This window comes from Carassius auratus, chromosome 39 (assembly GCF_003368295.1).
Source record: "Carassius auratus strain Wakin chromosome 39, ASM336829v1, whole genome shotgun sequence".
NCBI classification, from domain to species: Eukaryota; Metazoa; Chordata; class Actinopteri; order Cypriniformes; family Cyprinidae; genus Carassius; species Carassius auratus.
Genome location: NC_039281.1, coordinates 8,869,769 through 8,886,035, shown reverse-complemented (window position 1 = coordinate 8,886,035; position 16,267 = coordinate 8,869,769). Strand labels below are relative to the sequence as shown.

At 38.0% G+C, this 16,267-nt stretch overlaps 1 protein-coding gene across 4 annotated transcripts in view; it reads right to left on the bottom strand.

Annotated features, from left to right (window-relative positions):
• stag3 (STAG3 cohesin complex component) overlaps positions 1-16,267 on the bottom strand; it is a 54,441-nt gene that overhangs the window by 6,368 nt on the left and 31,806 nt on the right. For all 4 annotated transcript variants that reach the window (XM_026225711.1, XM_026225709.1, XM_026225708.1 and 1 more), the window contains one exon: positions 234-335. In XM_026225711.1, the coding sequence (XP_026081496.1) occupies positions 234-335 (102 nt within the window). The remainder of the gene's footprint in view (positions 1-233; positions 336-16,267) is intronic.

Here is a 16,267-nt window from a genome sequence, read left to right as displayed (position 1 = left end):
AAACACACACACACACACACCTGCTGCAGACACAAACACACACACACACACACACACACACACCTGCTGCAGACACAAACACACACACACACACACACACACACACCTGCTGCAGACACAAACACACACACACACACACACACACACCTGCTGCAGACACAAACACACACACACACACACACACACACACACCTGCTGCAGACACAAACACACACACACACACACACACACACCTGCTGCAGACACAAACACACAGTCCTGGCGCTTTCCACTGAGCTGATCATCTTGGATTTACTGAGCGTCTCTTTGATGATGTCACCGAAATCTCTGTAGAACTAAAAAAATAAAGAATAACTTAAACATTACATTACAACATTAACACTGTTATTTAGCTGTTGATTATTTATTAACCCCTTGTGGATTGTTCAAATTCACTACCTTTCGAGTTGTTCGGGATGAAAACATCCACTCAATTAAACTGCTGTAAAAATGTATCAGATTCATATATTTTTTTTCAATGTTTTTTGCATAAATCTGTTAATCAACCTCAGTCCTGATCAAAACTACCAAATGTTTTTTAAAAATCCAAGATTTTAACTCTTTAATTGCCAAGTTCATAAATGATGTCACTGATCTGGGAGGCTGTTGGACAGTGTTTTCTCTACTTCCTGTTGGACTTCTGCAGCTAATCGTAGCTCCGTTTAGCTGTTTTTATTTAATTTTTTCTCTAGAATCTTCATCTTAATATCACTCTCTGTGTTTTTAAAGTGGTAAAATATAACTTAATTCACACCATATTTCTGATATTATCGATCAATCTTATCAGATTAACTTTGATTGTTTACTTTTATTTTATATCCGTGACTGCAGTACACCTGCAAAGCGTTAGCACCCGTTAGCTTGTCATTAGCGTTCTCTTTTCTCCTCTCCTCTCTCACGCTGCAGTTTTTCACAAGTTCATCAAACAACCGCAGTAAGAATATTTCATCAAGCACGGTGAGTAATGGCTTCTCCTACTATCGTTATTTGCACCTCTTGCCACATGTAGTTTATCTATCTCTGTCGCTGATGAGGGATTCACATGTGATAAATGCAGGGAAACAGTTAGGCTGACAGAGAAGATTTCAGAATTAGAGACACGCATCCAAACTTTAATTGAGGACAGTAAGAATGTTAGGGCTCTAGATATGGCTTTGGATGCGTCTAGCTCAGGGACTCCTGTACATTGTCCGGTTCCAGCAGAGCCCCTGCAGCAGGGCAACTGGGTGACGGTGAGGCAGCGTAGTCGTGGGTCAAAACACCGCTCTTCTGTTCCCATCAAAACATTAAACAGGTTCTCCCCACTCAGTGATGCACCCACTGAGAAACCTGATGAAAGTGCTCTAGTTATTGGTGATTCTATTGTACGGAACGTGAATATAGAGACACCAGCCACCATAGTCAAATGTTTACCGGGAGCCAGAGCGCCTGACATCTTGGCAAATTTAAAAGTGCTGGCTAATGCTAAACGTAAATACAGTAAGATTGTTATTCATGCCGGCGCTAATGATGTTCGACTTCGCCAGTCGTAGATCACTAAAAATAACTTTAAAGAGGTGTGTGAACTTGCAAGCACGATGTCAGACACTGTAATATGCTCTGGTCCCCTCCCTGCTTACCGTGCTGATGAGATGCATAGCAGATTGTCATCACTCAATGGCTGGATGTCTAAGTGGTGCTCACAGAATAACATAGGTTTCACAGACAATTGGACGAGCTTTTGGGGCAGACCTGACCTGTTGAAAAGAGATGGTCTTCATCCCTCATGGGGTGGCACCACTCTTCTCTCTAGAAATATGGCAAATAGTCTTAGTGTTTATACTTGACTAACTGGGGCCCAGGTCAGGAAGCAGACAGACTGGCTAAACCGACCGTCTGCTAGCTGCCTCCCGTCACAGAGGTCAGTTAATTCTCAGCACATAGAGACTCTTTCACCTAGATATCACACTATAGAGACTGTGTAGATATCACACTATAGAGACTGTGCCTCTCCTCATCAGGTTACACTGGCTACCAGTAGCTGCTCGCATCAAATTCAAGGTACTGATGCTTGCCTACAAAACGACCACTGGCACGGCACCAACTTACCTAAATTAAAAGATTTTTAAAATTAGCAGCTTAAGCTGTATTTTAAAATAATAACTTTATGTATAGTATGTAGGGGTGTCACGATTTCGATTTTAAATCGAAATCGATCGAAATTAAGTCACAGTCTCGAACTTCGAATTAAAAAATGGAATCGTCGATGCTGCCACGCCCCCATGTTGTATGACGGCAAATCAATGACAAAAATAACCGAGCATTCAACTGATGCTGGCGCGCGCGCTATATGGCTTCCGCGAGAGGAAAACTGAATCGGATGCGAAGAAACGGGAGCCCGCGAGCTCATTTCAAACTCTCGCGCGCGTGACATGTACTAAATGCAATAAAAGCCCTCGCACGCGCATGCTCATTCCCCACATCCTCGCGCTCGATCATCTCACCTCTGCTCGCGCGAACAATTTTATTTTTGTAAGTCGTGGGGCGAGGCTTGCTGTTTTAGTTGTTATTTCAAATGTCATTGGTTATTCCCCTTTTCCTAAAGTCAGTATTCGACGCCTGTTAGAAAATGATTAATAATTCACTTGACTTGACCCATGACTTCATCAGTGGACCAGATACATGCGAGTAATCATTTCTTTTGCTTGTTTAATTTATTTTTGTCTTTAATGTAATTTAATGCATTGTTTATAGAGTAGATCTTTTGTAGATACTTGATTAACTGGAATTCTTCTGATTGCTAGTGATTGCAGTCTTGTAATAAGAGATACACATATTTTACAGACTGTAATGATGCACACACACACTGTACATACATACATTATATATATATATATATATATATATATATATATAAAATCTAAATGAATGACAGTGAAGTGTTTAACAAGTGTTTTATCTTTAATCTTTTAAATAGATATATTGTAATATTTGAAGGTTAGTTTAGTCATTTTTTATTGTTTTTGTTTGTTTTGTTATGAACTTGAATGTCATCTTTTGTGACTGCACTTACAAAAGAGAAACTGGATGGCAGTTTATTTTAAGTTTTCAATTGACTAAAGATATAAGTAGAGCTGAAACAACGAATCGATTTAATCGATTAAAATCGATTATTAAAATAGTTGTCAACTAATTTAGTAATCGATTCGTCGCTAAATTAATTTTATTTGCCATAAGCGGCTCATTTCGTGCATATTTCAAATCTGCGGTGACCAAAGTGTGGCAGTAATGAGCCACCGGAGGTTTTACTCAGCCAGTACAGCAGGTGAAGTAGCGAATAGCCAATAGCTGGCCTCGTTTTATGTCACGTGCTTCCCGAACAGCGTCTCTGAATTAGAATTTAGAGTTATTAATGAAATTGAAGAATATGAATTGGTGGTTATTGAAATATATGCAGAGAAACACAATATTAGAATAATAAATTATTATAATCCTTGTAATAGATTAAGTAAAGACTTAGAAAAGGTTATAGGATCAGGAAATCATAAAATAATTTGGTGTGGAGATTTTAATGCACACAGCACTTTATGGGGAAGCAGTAAAGATGATCATAATGGGGATGTTGTTGAAGAAATTATAGATAGTAACGGGTTAGTTTGTATAAATGATGGTAGGAACACAAGAATAGATTTAGTACGTGGTATTGGGTCAGCTATAGATTTGACATTGGTCTCTGAAGGGATAGCTGGTAAATGTGTATGGGAAGTTCAGGAAGATAATAGTATGGGGAGTGATCACTATATAATTGTATGTAAGGTAGGGATGAGTGTTAAAGAACGTAATGTGATTTTAGCTCCAAGATGGAGATTTAATCAAGCAAACTGGGAAGCATATCAATATCTAAGTGAGGTAGAATTAACAGCATTAGAACTGAATAAGATGGAAGACATAGATGAATGTAATGGGGAAATATGTAAAGTTTTGTATGAGGTAACTGATAAAATTATTGGAAAAAAGAGACTATGTAAAAAGAGGAAAGCAGTTCCTTGGTGGACAGATCAGTGTAGTGATGTTATACATAATAGGAATAAAGCATTTAGAAAAATTAAAAAGTCTAATTTATTTGAAGATTTTATTAAATATAAGAAATCACAAGCTGAAGTAAGAAGAATAGTAAGAGGAGCTAAAAAGAAGTACTGGAGAGATTGGTGTTCTACAATAGGAGATGATATTGAAGTAAGTGAAGTATGGGGATCAATTAGGAAAATGGGAGGAATTTATAGAAATTGGACTTTTCCTGTTTTAAAAAATGATGAAGGAAGAATAGCCGTGACAGATAATGAAAAAGCTGAAATGTTGGCTAAAGTTTTTGTTAAAGTCCATAGTGATGATAATATATCAGATGACATTAAAAAGAGTAGAAATCTGAACAAAAATAAATATCCAGATTTAATGATGAAAAGAAATCCTTCTGGTGATGCTTTAGATGCAGATTTTAATATGTATGAATTAAAGATGGCACTATGGGGAGTTAAACATTCTTCTCCTGGGAAAGATGACATATGTTATGTAATGATCCAACATTTATCAGATAGATCTTTAAATATTATTTTAAATCTTTTTAATAAGGTTTGGAATGCAGGGAAGATTCCTTCTTCATGGAAGCATGGGATAATTGTACCAGTTGGCAAACCCGGAAAGGATAAATCAAATCCAATTAATTATAGACCGATTGCTTTAACTTCTAACTTATGTAAACTGATGGAAAAAATGATCATACGAAGGCTAAATTATATATTGGAAATAAAAGGTCTTATATCACCATATCAGAGTGGATTTAGGGCAGGTCGGAATACTATGGATGCTGTTTTAAGTTTAGAAGGCGATGTTAGGAAAGCTCAGGCAAATAAAGAAGTTTTGGTGGGGGTTTTATTTGATATTGAGAAAGCATATGATATGCTTTGGAAAGAGGGACTTTTAATTAAACTTAAATGCATGGGAATTGGAGGAAAATTATACAACTGGATTATGGATTTCCTTTTAGAAAGAACAATACAAGTTAGGATAGGAGTAGAGTATTCTGAGACATACTCGATAGATAATGGAACTCCACAAGGAAGTGTATGTAGCCCAGTATTTTTTAATATTATGATCAATGATATTTTTAGTAATTTTAAGGGTGATATTGGAAGGGCATTATTTGCTGATGATGGGGCAATATGGAAAAGAGGGCGTAATATTGCATGTGTGTCCCAAAGTTTACAAAAAGCTGTTGATAAAGTGGAGGTACAGGCAAATGATTGGAGTTTTAGATTATCTGTGGATAAAACCCAAGTTATATGTTTTACAAAGGGGAAAAAGTACCAGAGGTTAAGTTAAAGTTGTATAACCAGGAGCTGGAGCAAGTCTCTATAGTTAAATATCTTGGTGTATGGATGGAATCCAGATTGACATTTGCAACTCATGCTAAAAAACTGATCAATAAATGTAAAACAGGAGTAAATATTTTAAGATGTTTATCTGGGATAGAATGGGGAGCTTGTAGAATGTCTTTGAAAAGAATTTATTGTACATTAATCAGACCAAGTTTAGATTATGGAAGCATTATTTATGGATTTGCAGCTGAAACTACTCTGAAAAAGATTGAAACAATGCAGAGTCAAGCTTTAAGAATATGTTGCGGTGCGTTTAAAACATCTCCCATTGCAGCCATACAGGTAGAAGTTGGGGAAGCTCCTTTACACCTCCGTAGATATTCAATGAGAATGAATTATTGGATTAATTTAAAAGGACATAAAGAATGTCATCCAGTAAAGGGGGTGATTGAAGAATGTTGGGAGCATGGAAATAAAAATATTAAAAGCTTTGGGTGGATTGCTGAAAGGGAAGCAGGAGTAGTTGGTATTGCTGATTGTGATGTTAGTCCAACTGTGGTAGTATCCAGAATTCCTCCATGGTTTTTTCCTATGCCTAATGTAGATTTTCAGATACAAATAAAAATGAAAAATGAGAAAGCTACCCCCAAGAACATTATTGTCCAGGAGTATTTGGAACAGAATTATTCATCATGGTTAAATATATACACTGATGGTTCTAAAGAACCTATCTCTGGTAGAACTACTGCTGCAGTATACATTCCACAATTTCAAATTAAAATTAAGAAAAGAATAACTGATCATGTATCTGTCTATGCCACTGAATTAATTGCTATGGTGGTAGCCCTTCAGTGGGTAGAGGAGGTCAAACCAAGCTTAGTTGTAATTTGTTCTGATTCTTATGCAGCATTATCTAGTCTTGCAAGTGGATTAAAATCATCAAGGCAAGACCTTATATATGAGATTCTGGCAAGCTTGTTAAGAGTAAGTAAAGTAAGTTTGATAAAATTTATGTGGGTTCCTGCTCATGTGGGAGTGGAGGCTAATGAAGTGGTTGATAAGCTTGCTAAACAAGCTCTTAAACATACAGAAATAGATATTCATGTGACTCTGAGCAAAAATGAAGTTAAAGGGAAAATAAAAGAATTCATGAATAACAAATGGCAAGAGGAATGGAACTGTGATAACAAGGGCAGGTTTATGTATAATATTCAACAGAAAGTAAATGGAAGAAATGTTTTTAAGAACAGGAAAGAAGATACAATTATCTCACGCATTCGAATAGGACATACCAGATTAAATCATTCATTGTTTAAAATAGGAAAACATGAATCAGGTAAATGTATTTATTGTAATCAGCCTGAAACTATAGAACATGTATTAATGTAATGTAAAAAATATGAAAAAGAAAGGTTAAAGCTCATTAATGAAGTTAAAACATGGGTGTTTTTTGAACGAGAAAGCAGGACAAAGAAGAATATATGGTGTTATTATAAAATACATTAAAGAAATAGGAATAATTAACAGAATTTAATATACATATATAATTTTTTTTTTTTTTGTTTTTTTTTGTCATTTGTCTATCAGTGCTTCACACTCCAGTCCAGTCGGTGGCGGTAAATGCACCAAAAAGTTGGTTTGCCATCCGCCATAAAAAGTTAAAAGAAGAAGAAGAAGAAACTCTGCACTACTGAACTGTTTAAGGGGCCGTTCACATATCGTGTCTTTTGCGTGCTCAAGTTCGTTATTTCCTATGTAGGCGCGCAGTATGCACTCTCATAATGGAAGCGACGCGGTCGCGACACGCACGCGGTGCGATGCGCCCGTTTTTCCAGGCGCGTCCACACCGCATCCATTTATCCTTTGCTGAAATTTCCGGTTCTTCATGGAGAGGGCACGTCATGGTTGCTTTGCAAACGCAGACGCCTCAGGGGCGCTTCTGCCCGAGCGCTTTGGAAAGAAGGAGAAAGCGGCGCGACTAGCGTTTTCCACGCGTTTTTAGGTGCGATATGTGAACGGCCCCTAAGAATTTTATTTGTGCAGATTCTCCAGTACAAGGTTGTTTGCAAATGTTTAGTCGTAAAAGCTGATAACATTGCTTTTTAACAGTTAACATTTAAAGCTTTACAAACATGTTATGTGATCAGTTTGTCGTTTACCAGTTCATAATTCAGACTTGCAGCCTAATTATGACTGAATGAGAGAGGTAAATGTTTGAGTATATTTAAAATGCACTTCTTTTCTAAGTATTCACTGCTCTTTTTCACACAGCAGGTTTTTTGTGTGTGTCCCAATTTTTTTTTTCTGGACAACCTTCTGATGGATTTTACTTTAAATTGTGAGTTCCATTCAGGTTTCATGCCATTGGCACTTTTTTTCGAAGGATTGTTTACAATTTCACAGCATAAGCTAAAAAGCTTTTTCCCAGTAAATAATAAAATACAATGCACTGCAATTTTATTCTGTTTTATCCTTATACTTCGTGAAAATATGTTCTCAAAGATTCCTTAAGCTTTGTTTGGGATGTTAAACTACTTTAGGAGCTCTAAGGACTGCCATGGTGAAAACAATATTTGAAATCTCCTTGTGAATTTTGCTAGAGTATGGGTCAGTGTTTTGATTGCAGAAGAGTTCGACAAAGGATTACTAACATAATAAAACAACTCCAGGTATATTTTTGATGAGGATATGACAATGCAAAATGGTTAAAATCCCTTAAAAATCTATGCTGAATGATAAAGACCCTTTATTAATAATTTACTTGGGGAAAAAATGGAAAAAACTAAAATATAAGTACATAAACCGATTAATCGTAAAAATAATCGACAGATTAATCGATTATCAAAATAATCGTTAGTTGCAGCCCTAGATATAAGTTATTGTTACATTATGTTGTTAATAAAAGTTTTAAATTTGACAGTGTAATGTGGTACATTGCAAACAAAGGTCAGATATTATATTGCATAAAAGTCTAGTTTGAAAAATGACAATCTGTGCTTTATAGAGAATAAATGATAAAATCGAGAATCGAATCGAACCATGACCTTAGAATCGAAAATGCAATCGAATCGAGGATTTGGAGAATCGTGACACCCCTAATAGTATGTATATATTTTTGTTGCTCTTTTGTCCAACTTCTGGATGAATGGTTTTCATTTTTTGCAACAATCGTGTGAGTAATCACTTGCTTCATTCCTGAAGTGCCCAGACGTTTCTTTGAATGGCTCTGTCATTAAAACATTAAGAACGACTGCCACCTACTGGATTTTTTAGTTTCCCATTTAAAGGTAGTCCATAAAATAATTTTTTCAACATTTCATATATTTGTATTTGACATTTTTTTTATTTACAACTTCATATATCAAATAACTAATCATTATTTTAGCAGTTTTAATTGCAGTGTCACTAAAAGTGCAGTTTCTGTGCCAATTTTGCTGTTCTTAAATGTATTTTACTCACACTGATTTTATTTGATTAAATTAAAAAAAAAAAAAAAATCACACCAGTTTTTATTTTATTAAATGTACAGTACTAACATACAACAAATGTTAAAACAATTTTCTGTATTCTATTTTTTGAAAAAATTAAAAAATGAAATGGGCTATTGAATATATAATTTATTTTTTTATTTCAAATTTTTTTAAATGTTTATGTACTTTTTTACAAACAAACAGAATCCAAGTACTGTAATTTATTTCATATTGTTTCTTACTGTTTTTTTTTTTTTTTCAGAATCAGAACCATGCTTCCCTAACTGGTGCCCAAAGCCACACAGGTAACCCTGCCACCAGCAAGTCGCAGCCCACCATCGAAAGCCTCTTTGAGAAATCCAAGAAGTATGAAGCAACATCCAAAGAAGCAGCTGTTCTAAACAGAGCTGTGGCCGAATTCATTTGTCTTGACCAAATACCAATATATACAGCGGACAGGTTTGGATTCAAGCAACTAGTCAAGAAGCTCAACAGCAAATATGAACTGCCCAGCAGGAACTTTTTCATGAATAATGAAATACCAAAATTGTACACAGAAACTAGAGGGACAATAAAAGCAGAACTTGAAGGATCTGGATTTTATTCATGTACTACAGACCTCTGGACCAGCAGAACAATGCAGTCCTACATGGCTGTAACTGCTCAGTTCATAACAATGGATTGGCAAATGCAGTCATGGTGCCTGGGCTGTGCAGAACTTAATAGTGACCACACAGCAGAGAGCATAAGCGAGGCCTTCTCTGAGATGTTGGAAGAGCAATGGGGGCTCAATTTACATGACATGGCAGGAATTACAACTGACAATGCTTCCAATAACATCAAGGCCTTCTCTGATTGTAACTGGATTCCATGCTTTGGGCATAATCTTGACTTGGCAGTTCACAAGGGCCTCAATGTTGATCATGTAGGCAATACCTTGTCTCTGCTTAGAAGAACTGTATCTGCTTTTTCGCGATCCGCCAAGCTGACACGACAGTTAAAGACAAAGCAGGCTGACCTTGGTGTACCACAACACAAACTGATACATGACGAACCTACCCGTTGGGGGTCTGCATGTGACATGGTGCAACGCTTTTTAGAACAGCAGCAAGCTGTTTGTGCTGTGTTAGCTGATAACAGAAACAAGTGGCACCTCATGCCTAAAGACCTGGATGTTACTACAATGGAAGCACTGAAAAATGTGCTTGGACCTCTAAGGGATTTTACTGATGCACTAAGTGGAGAGCAGCATCCCACAATTTCCTCAGTCCTGCCACTGCTCTGGAAAACTGAATCAATTTTGATAGCGTCTGCCTCTGACAGCCAACTAAGTTCTCGTATCAAGGATTGCATAAGGTCTGATCTGCAAAACAGATAAAATCAGAAAGAGATACAGACAATGTTGAACTGTTGTACATTTTTAGATCCGAGATTCAAAGACACCTTTGTATCTAATGTACAAGAGGTGGAAGCACGGTTTCAGCAGCAGGTTGAGAAAAGCTTAATGCATGCAGTCCCATCAGTGAAGATCCCAAATCAGCCTAATTTCGGGTGTCCAAAATCAGGGCTAAGTGGACTTTTGGCAGGTATTATGAATGAGAAACGAGGAGCAACGCCATGCACAACTGAGGATGATGTTACTGTCTCTGCAGCAGAACCACAGGTAAGATTACAGTGATTACATTCCATTTTGTATTTTTATATTAAATTAATTACAGCACTGTAGCTAATAATGAGAACAGATTTGACTTAATTAAATGTTTATGTATTTGCATTCACAGCAAAAGCTAAGGAGGGAGTTGGAAATATACCACAAAATGCCAGAGACAGATGCAAGAGATGACCCACTCAAATGGTGGAGGCAAAATGAGGGCAGCTTTCCAGTCCTATCGATCTTCGCAAAAAGATACCTGTGCATATCTGCCACAAGTTGTGCATCAGAACGCATTTTTAGTTTATCAGGCAACATATGTACACCTCTTCGTTCAAGGCTGACCTCACATCATTTGGATATGCTGGTGTTTCTTGGCAAGAACTTACAACAGGTCAAGAATTTGGGCACATAAACTGTAAAGGCAACAGCATTAATTTACTCTGAAACAGTAGAATGTTCTAATGTTCTCTAATTAACTTTTCAGATGAATATATGAATTATTCTTATTTTTCTTCTTCAATTTAATTCTTCCCTGAAATCCAAGTTTTATGAGTTTCCTTATCCAAATTATATTCTTAATGTGTTGTTTATACTTAGTACACTGAAAAGAGTTTCATTTTGCATGACTTCATTACTGTAAAGGTGGAGTAAATTTTTTTAGTTGCTTCATGACTGTTCTTGAGTTTTTCAAAGAGCCAGTTATTCATTTTCATTAAAAAAAATATTCTGAGGACAATTTGGTCTGTTTTCATTTATATCTTAGTATTTCTGACATTTTGCTTGATTTTGTAGATTTGAATTTTAAATTAATACAATATGGCATGGAATCGCGATACTACTTGGTATCGTGATACTTCAGCTGGTATAGTATCGTAACATTTTTTAATGGTATCGTGACAACCCTACTCTGTTTGACAGAAACCTGGCTAAAACCTGATGATTACATTATTTTAAATGAGTCCACCCCCCTAGATTACTGTTATAAACACGAGCCACGTCTAAAAGGCAAAGGTGGAGGAGTTGCTTCAATTTCTAACAACGTTTTCAGGATTTCTCAGAGGGCAGGCTTCAAGTATAACTCGTTTGAAGTAATGGTGCTTCATATAACATTATCCAGAGAAACAAATGTTAATGATAAATCCCCTGTTATGTTTGTACTGGCTACTGTACACAGGCCACCAGGGCACCATACAGACTTTATTAAAGAGTTTGGTGATTTTACATCCGAGTTAGTTCTGGCTGCAGATAAAGTCTTAATAGTTGGTGATTTTAATATCCATGTCGATAATGAAAAAGATGCATTGGGATCAGCATTTATAGACATTCTGAACTCTATTGGTGTTAGACAACATGTTTCAGGACCTACTCATTGTCGAAATCATACTCTAGATTTAATACTGTCACATGAAATTGATGTTGATAGTGTTGAAATTATTCAGCCAAGTGATGATATCTCAGATCATTATTTAGTTTTGTGCAAACTTCATATAGCCAAAATTGTAAATTCTACTTCTTGTTACAAGTATGGAAGAACCATCACTTCTACCACAAAAGACTGCTTTGTAAGTAATCTTCCTGATGTATCCAAATTCCTTAGCATATCCAAAACCTCAGAACAACTTGATGATGTAACAGAAACTATGGACTCTCTCTTTTCTAGCACTTTAAATACAGTTGCTCCTTTACGCTTAAGGAAGGTTAAGGAAATCAGTTTGACACCATGGTATAATGAGCATACTCGCACCCTAAAGAGAGCAGCCCGAAAAATGGACCGCAGCTGGAGGAAAACAAAACTAGAGGTATTTCGTATTGCTTGGCGGGAAAGTAACATATCCTACAGAAAAGCATTAAAAACTGCTAGATCTGATTACTTTTCTTCTGTTTTAGAAGAAAACAAACATAACCCCAGGTATTTATTCAATACAGTGGCTAAATTAAAGAAAAATAAAGCCTCAACAAGTGTTGACATTTCCCAACACCACAACAGTAATGACTTTATGAACTACTTTACTTCTAAAATCGATACTATTAGAGATAAAATTCCAACCATTCAGCCGTCAGCTACAGTATCACATCAGACAGTGCACTATAGACCCCCTGAGGAACAGTTCCACTCATTCTCTACTATAGGAGAGGAACAATTGTATAAACTTGTTAAATCATCTAAACCAACAACATGTATGTTAGACCCTATACCATCTAAGCTCCTAAAAGAGGTGCTTCCAGAAGTCATAGGTCCTCTTCTGACTATTATTAATTCCTCATTGTCATTAGGATATGTCCTCAAAACCTTCAAACTGGCTGTTATTAAGCCTCTCATCCAAAAACCACAACTTGACCCCAAAGAACTAGTTAATTATAGACCAATTTCGAATCTCCCTTTTCTGTCCAAGATACTAGAAAAGGTGGTATCCTCACAATTATATTCCTTCTTAGAGAAAAATGGTATATGTGAGGATTTCCAGTCAGGATTTAGCCGTATCATAGTACTGAGACTGCTCTCCTTAGAGTTACAAATGATCTGCTCTTATCATCTGATCGTGGGTGTATCTCTCTATTAGTTTTATTGGATCTTAGTGCTGCATTTGACACAATTGACCACAACATTCTTTTGCATAGACTTGAACACTTTGTTGGCATTAGTGGAAGTTCATAAGCATGGTTTAAATCGTACTTATATGACCGCCATCAGTTCGTAGCAGTGAATGAAGATGTATCATATCGATCACAAGTGCAGTATGGAGTACCTCAAGGCTCAGTTCTAGGGCCGCTACTCTTCACGCTTTATATGTTACCCTTGGGAGATATCATCAGGAAACATGGTGTTAGCTTTCACTGTTATGCTGATGATACTCAGCTCTATATTTCTTCGCGGCCCGGTGAAACACACAAATTTGAAAAACTAATGGAATGCATAGTCGATATAAAAAACTAGATGACGAGTAATTTCTTACTGCTAAATTCAGAAAAAACAGGTGTTAATTATAGGACCTAAAAACTCTTGCTTGTAATAACCTAGAACACTGTCTAAGACTTGATGGTTGCTCTGTCAATTCTTCGTCATCAGTTAGGAACCTAGGTGTGCTACTTGATCGCAATCTTTCCTTAGAAAGTCATGTTTCTAGCATTTGTAAAACTGCATTTTTCCATCTCAAAAATATATCTAAATTACGGCCTATGCTCTCAATGTCAAATGCAGAAATGTTAATCCATGCATTTATGACTTCAAGGTTAGACTATTGTAATGCTTTATTGGGTGGTTGTTCTGCACGCTTAGTAAACAAACTACAGCTAGTCCAAAATGCAGCAGCAAGAGTTCTTACTAGAACCAGGAAGTATGACCATATTAGCCCGGTCCTGTCCACACTGCACTGGCTCCCTATCAAACATCGTATAGATTTTAAAATATTGCTTATTACTTATAAAGCCCTGAATGGTTTAGCACCTCAGTATTTGAATGAGCTCCTTTTACATTATAATCCTCTACGTCCGCTACGTTCTCAAAACTCAGGCAATTTGATAATACCTAGAATATCAAAATCAACAACCTAACATTGTTCAGGAGGCAGACACACTCTTGCAGTTTAAATCTAGATTAAAGACCCATCTTTTTAACCTGGCAAACACATAACAAACTAATATGCTTTTAATATCCAAATCCGTTAAAGGATTTTTAGGCTGCATTAATTAGGCAAACCGGAACCGGGAACACTTCCCATAACACCCTACATACTTGCTACATCATTAGAAGAATGGCATCTACGCTAATATTAGTCTGTTTTTCTCTTATTCCGAGGTCACCGTAGCCACCAGATCCAGTCTGTATCCAGGATTCTTAGTAGGACTGGATGTTAAAGATCCCTAACTTTCAGCACAACAATTGAATGGGGATGTCATCTTGTGTGGGGTGAAATTTCTCATGGTGCCATCAGTGTGACACATCTTCAGTTGTGTGCCCGACCTCATTGGGTGTTTCGGCCACTTATCACAAGACACCCTCTGCCGGGGTTGGCCCACCACACACACACACACACGGGGTTGATCAGACCCGGGTGTGTGTCGCACAGTGGTGGCACCATGCGATCATTTGGCAGCCCATGTTGCGTCCCTACGTTTCAGCCACAGCCAGTGACTGCTCCGTTCCGCTACAGTGGCAAGTTCTTTGATTGCCCTCCGTTGGGACTGCCCTCTGATCCCTACTTCCTTCAAGAGCCTTGTGGTAGAGCTGGCCCTGATTATGAAACTTAGTCTATTAGCCTCCATACCCCACATCTCACTCCATGTGATTTTTCTCCTCTCCACGCCATCCCACTTCATCCAACGGCCTTGCTGGGTTTGGGAGACAGCCCTGGCACACCTGGCTGCTTCCTCCTGGTGGCGCACCTCCTCCACCACCATGTGCCGCCGTTCGGTTGGAGTCGCCTTTTGCCATGTTGGTGTTGCTGCTTCCAATCCAAGGCCCCCTCTGCCATGTTGGACCTGCCCCACTATATCCCGGTGTTTGAGGGCAGCCTTTGCCGGCGCAACCGCTGCCGACGGCTTCCATTTCCTCCCCGTTGCTAGGGTAGGAGCAGCACCTCTGACGACTGGATCCCGGGATTCTGTGAGAGTCATTTCCAGCCTTGATTTGGCACATTTGTACTCCTCCACCAGGCTTGAGATTGGCAGGGAGAGGGCTCCATTGCCATACAGGCCAATGCTGGTAAGGCATCTCGGCAGTCCCAGCCACTTCCTCACTTGTGCATTCACTAATCTCTCCAGTCTAATGGCATGGGAGAGCGTGACCTCATAAATAGAAATTAGCCACATGAGACGGGGCAGCAGCCCAAACTGAAAGCACCATAGCTTCAGCTTCCCTGGGAGAGCAGTGTTGTTTATCTTCTTGATTGTATCCTGCCTGAGTTGCTCTATCAGCTTCGAGTCTTCTGCGCTATACCAGCGGCCGAGGCTTTTGATGGGCTTCTCCAGAACTGTTGGTATTGGCTCGTTGTTGACCTGGAACCTCTCATTGGTAAGCTGGAGAATCAGAGGGTCACTGCAGTCACCCGGATCCAGTACGTATCCAGACCAGATGGTGGATCAGCACCTAGAAATGACCTCTACATCCTTGAAAGACAGCGGAGACCAGGACAACTAGAGCCCAGATACAGATCCCCTGTAAAGACCTTGTCTCAGAGGAGCACCAGGACAAGACCACAGGAAACAGATGATTCTTCTGCACAATCTGACTTTGCTGCAGCCTGGAATTGAACTACTGGCTTCGTCTGGTCAGAGGAGAACTGACCCCAACTGAGCCTGGTTTCTCCCAAGGTTTTTTTCTCCATTCTGTCACCGATGGAGTTTCGGTTCCTTGCCGCTGTCGCCTCTGGCTTGCTTAGTTGGGGTCACTTCTTCAACAGTGATATCGTTGACTTGATTGCAAATAAATGCACAGACACTATTTAAACTGAACAGAGATGACATCACTGAATTCAATGATGAACTGCCTTTAACTATCATTTTGCATTATTGACACACTGTGTTCTTAATGAATGTTGTTCAGTTGCTTAGACGCAATGTATTTAGTTTAAAGCGCTATATAAATAAAGGTGACTTTGAAAAAAAAAAAATTTAATAATAATAACATTTTCAATATAAAAGTAATTGTGGCTGGATTTTTTTTTTACCTATTATCACAGTCTTGGCCATGTCAAAGATTAGTAACAACATTGGCTTTGATGTATTTTTAGTTTTTGTGCAGCATTAGATGT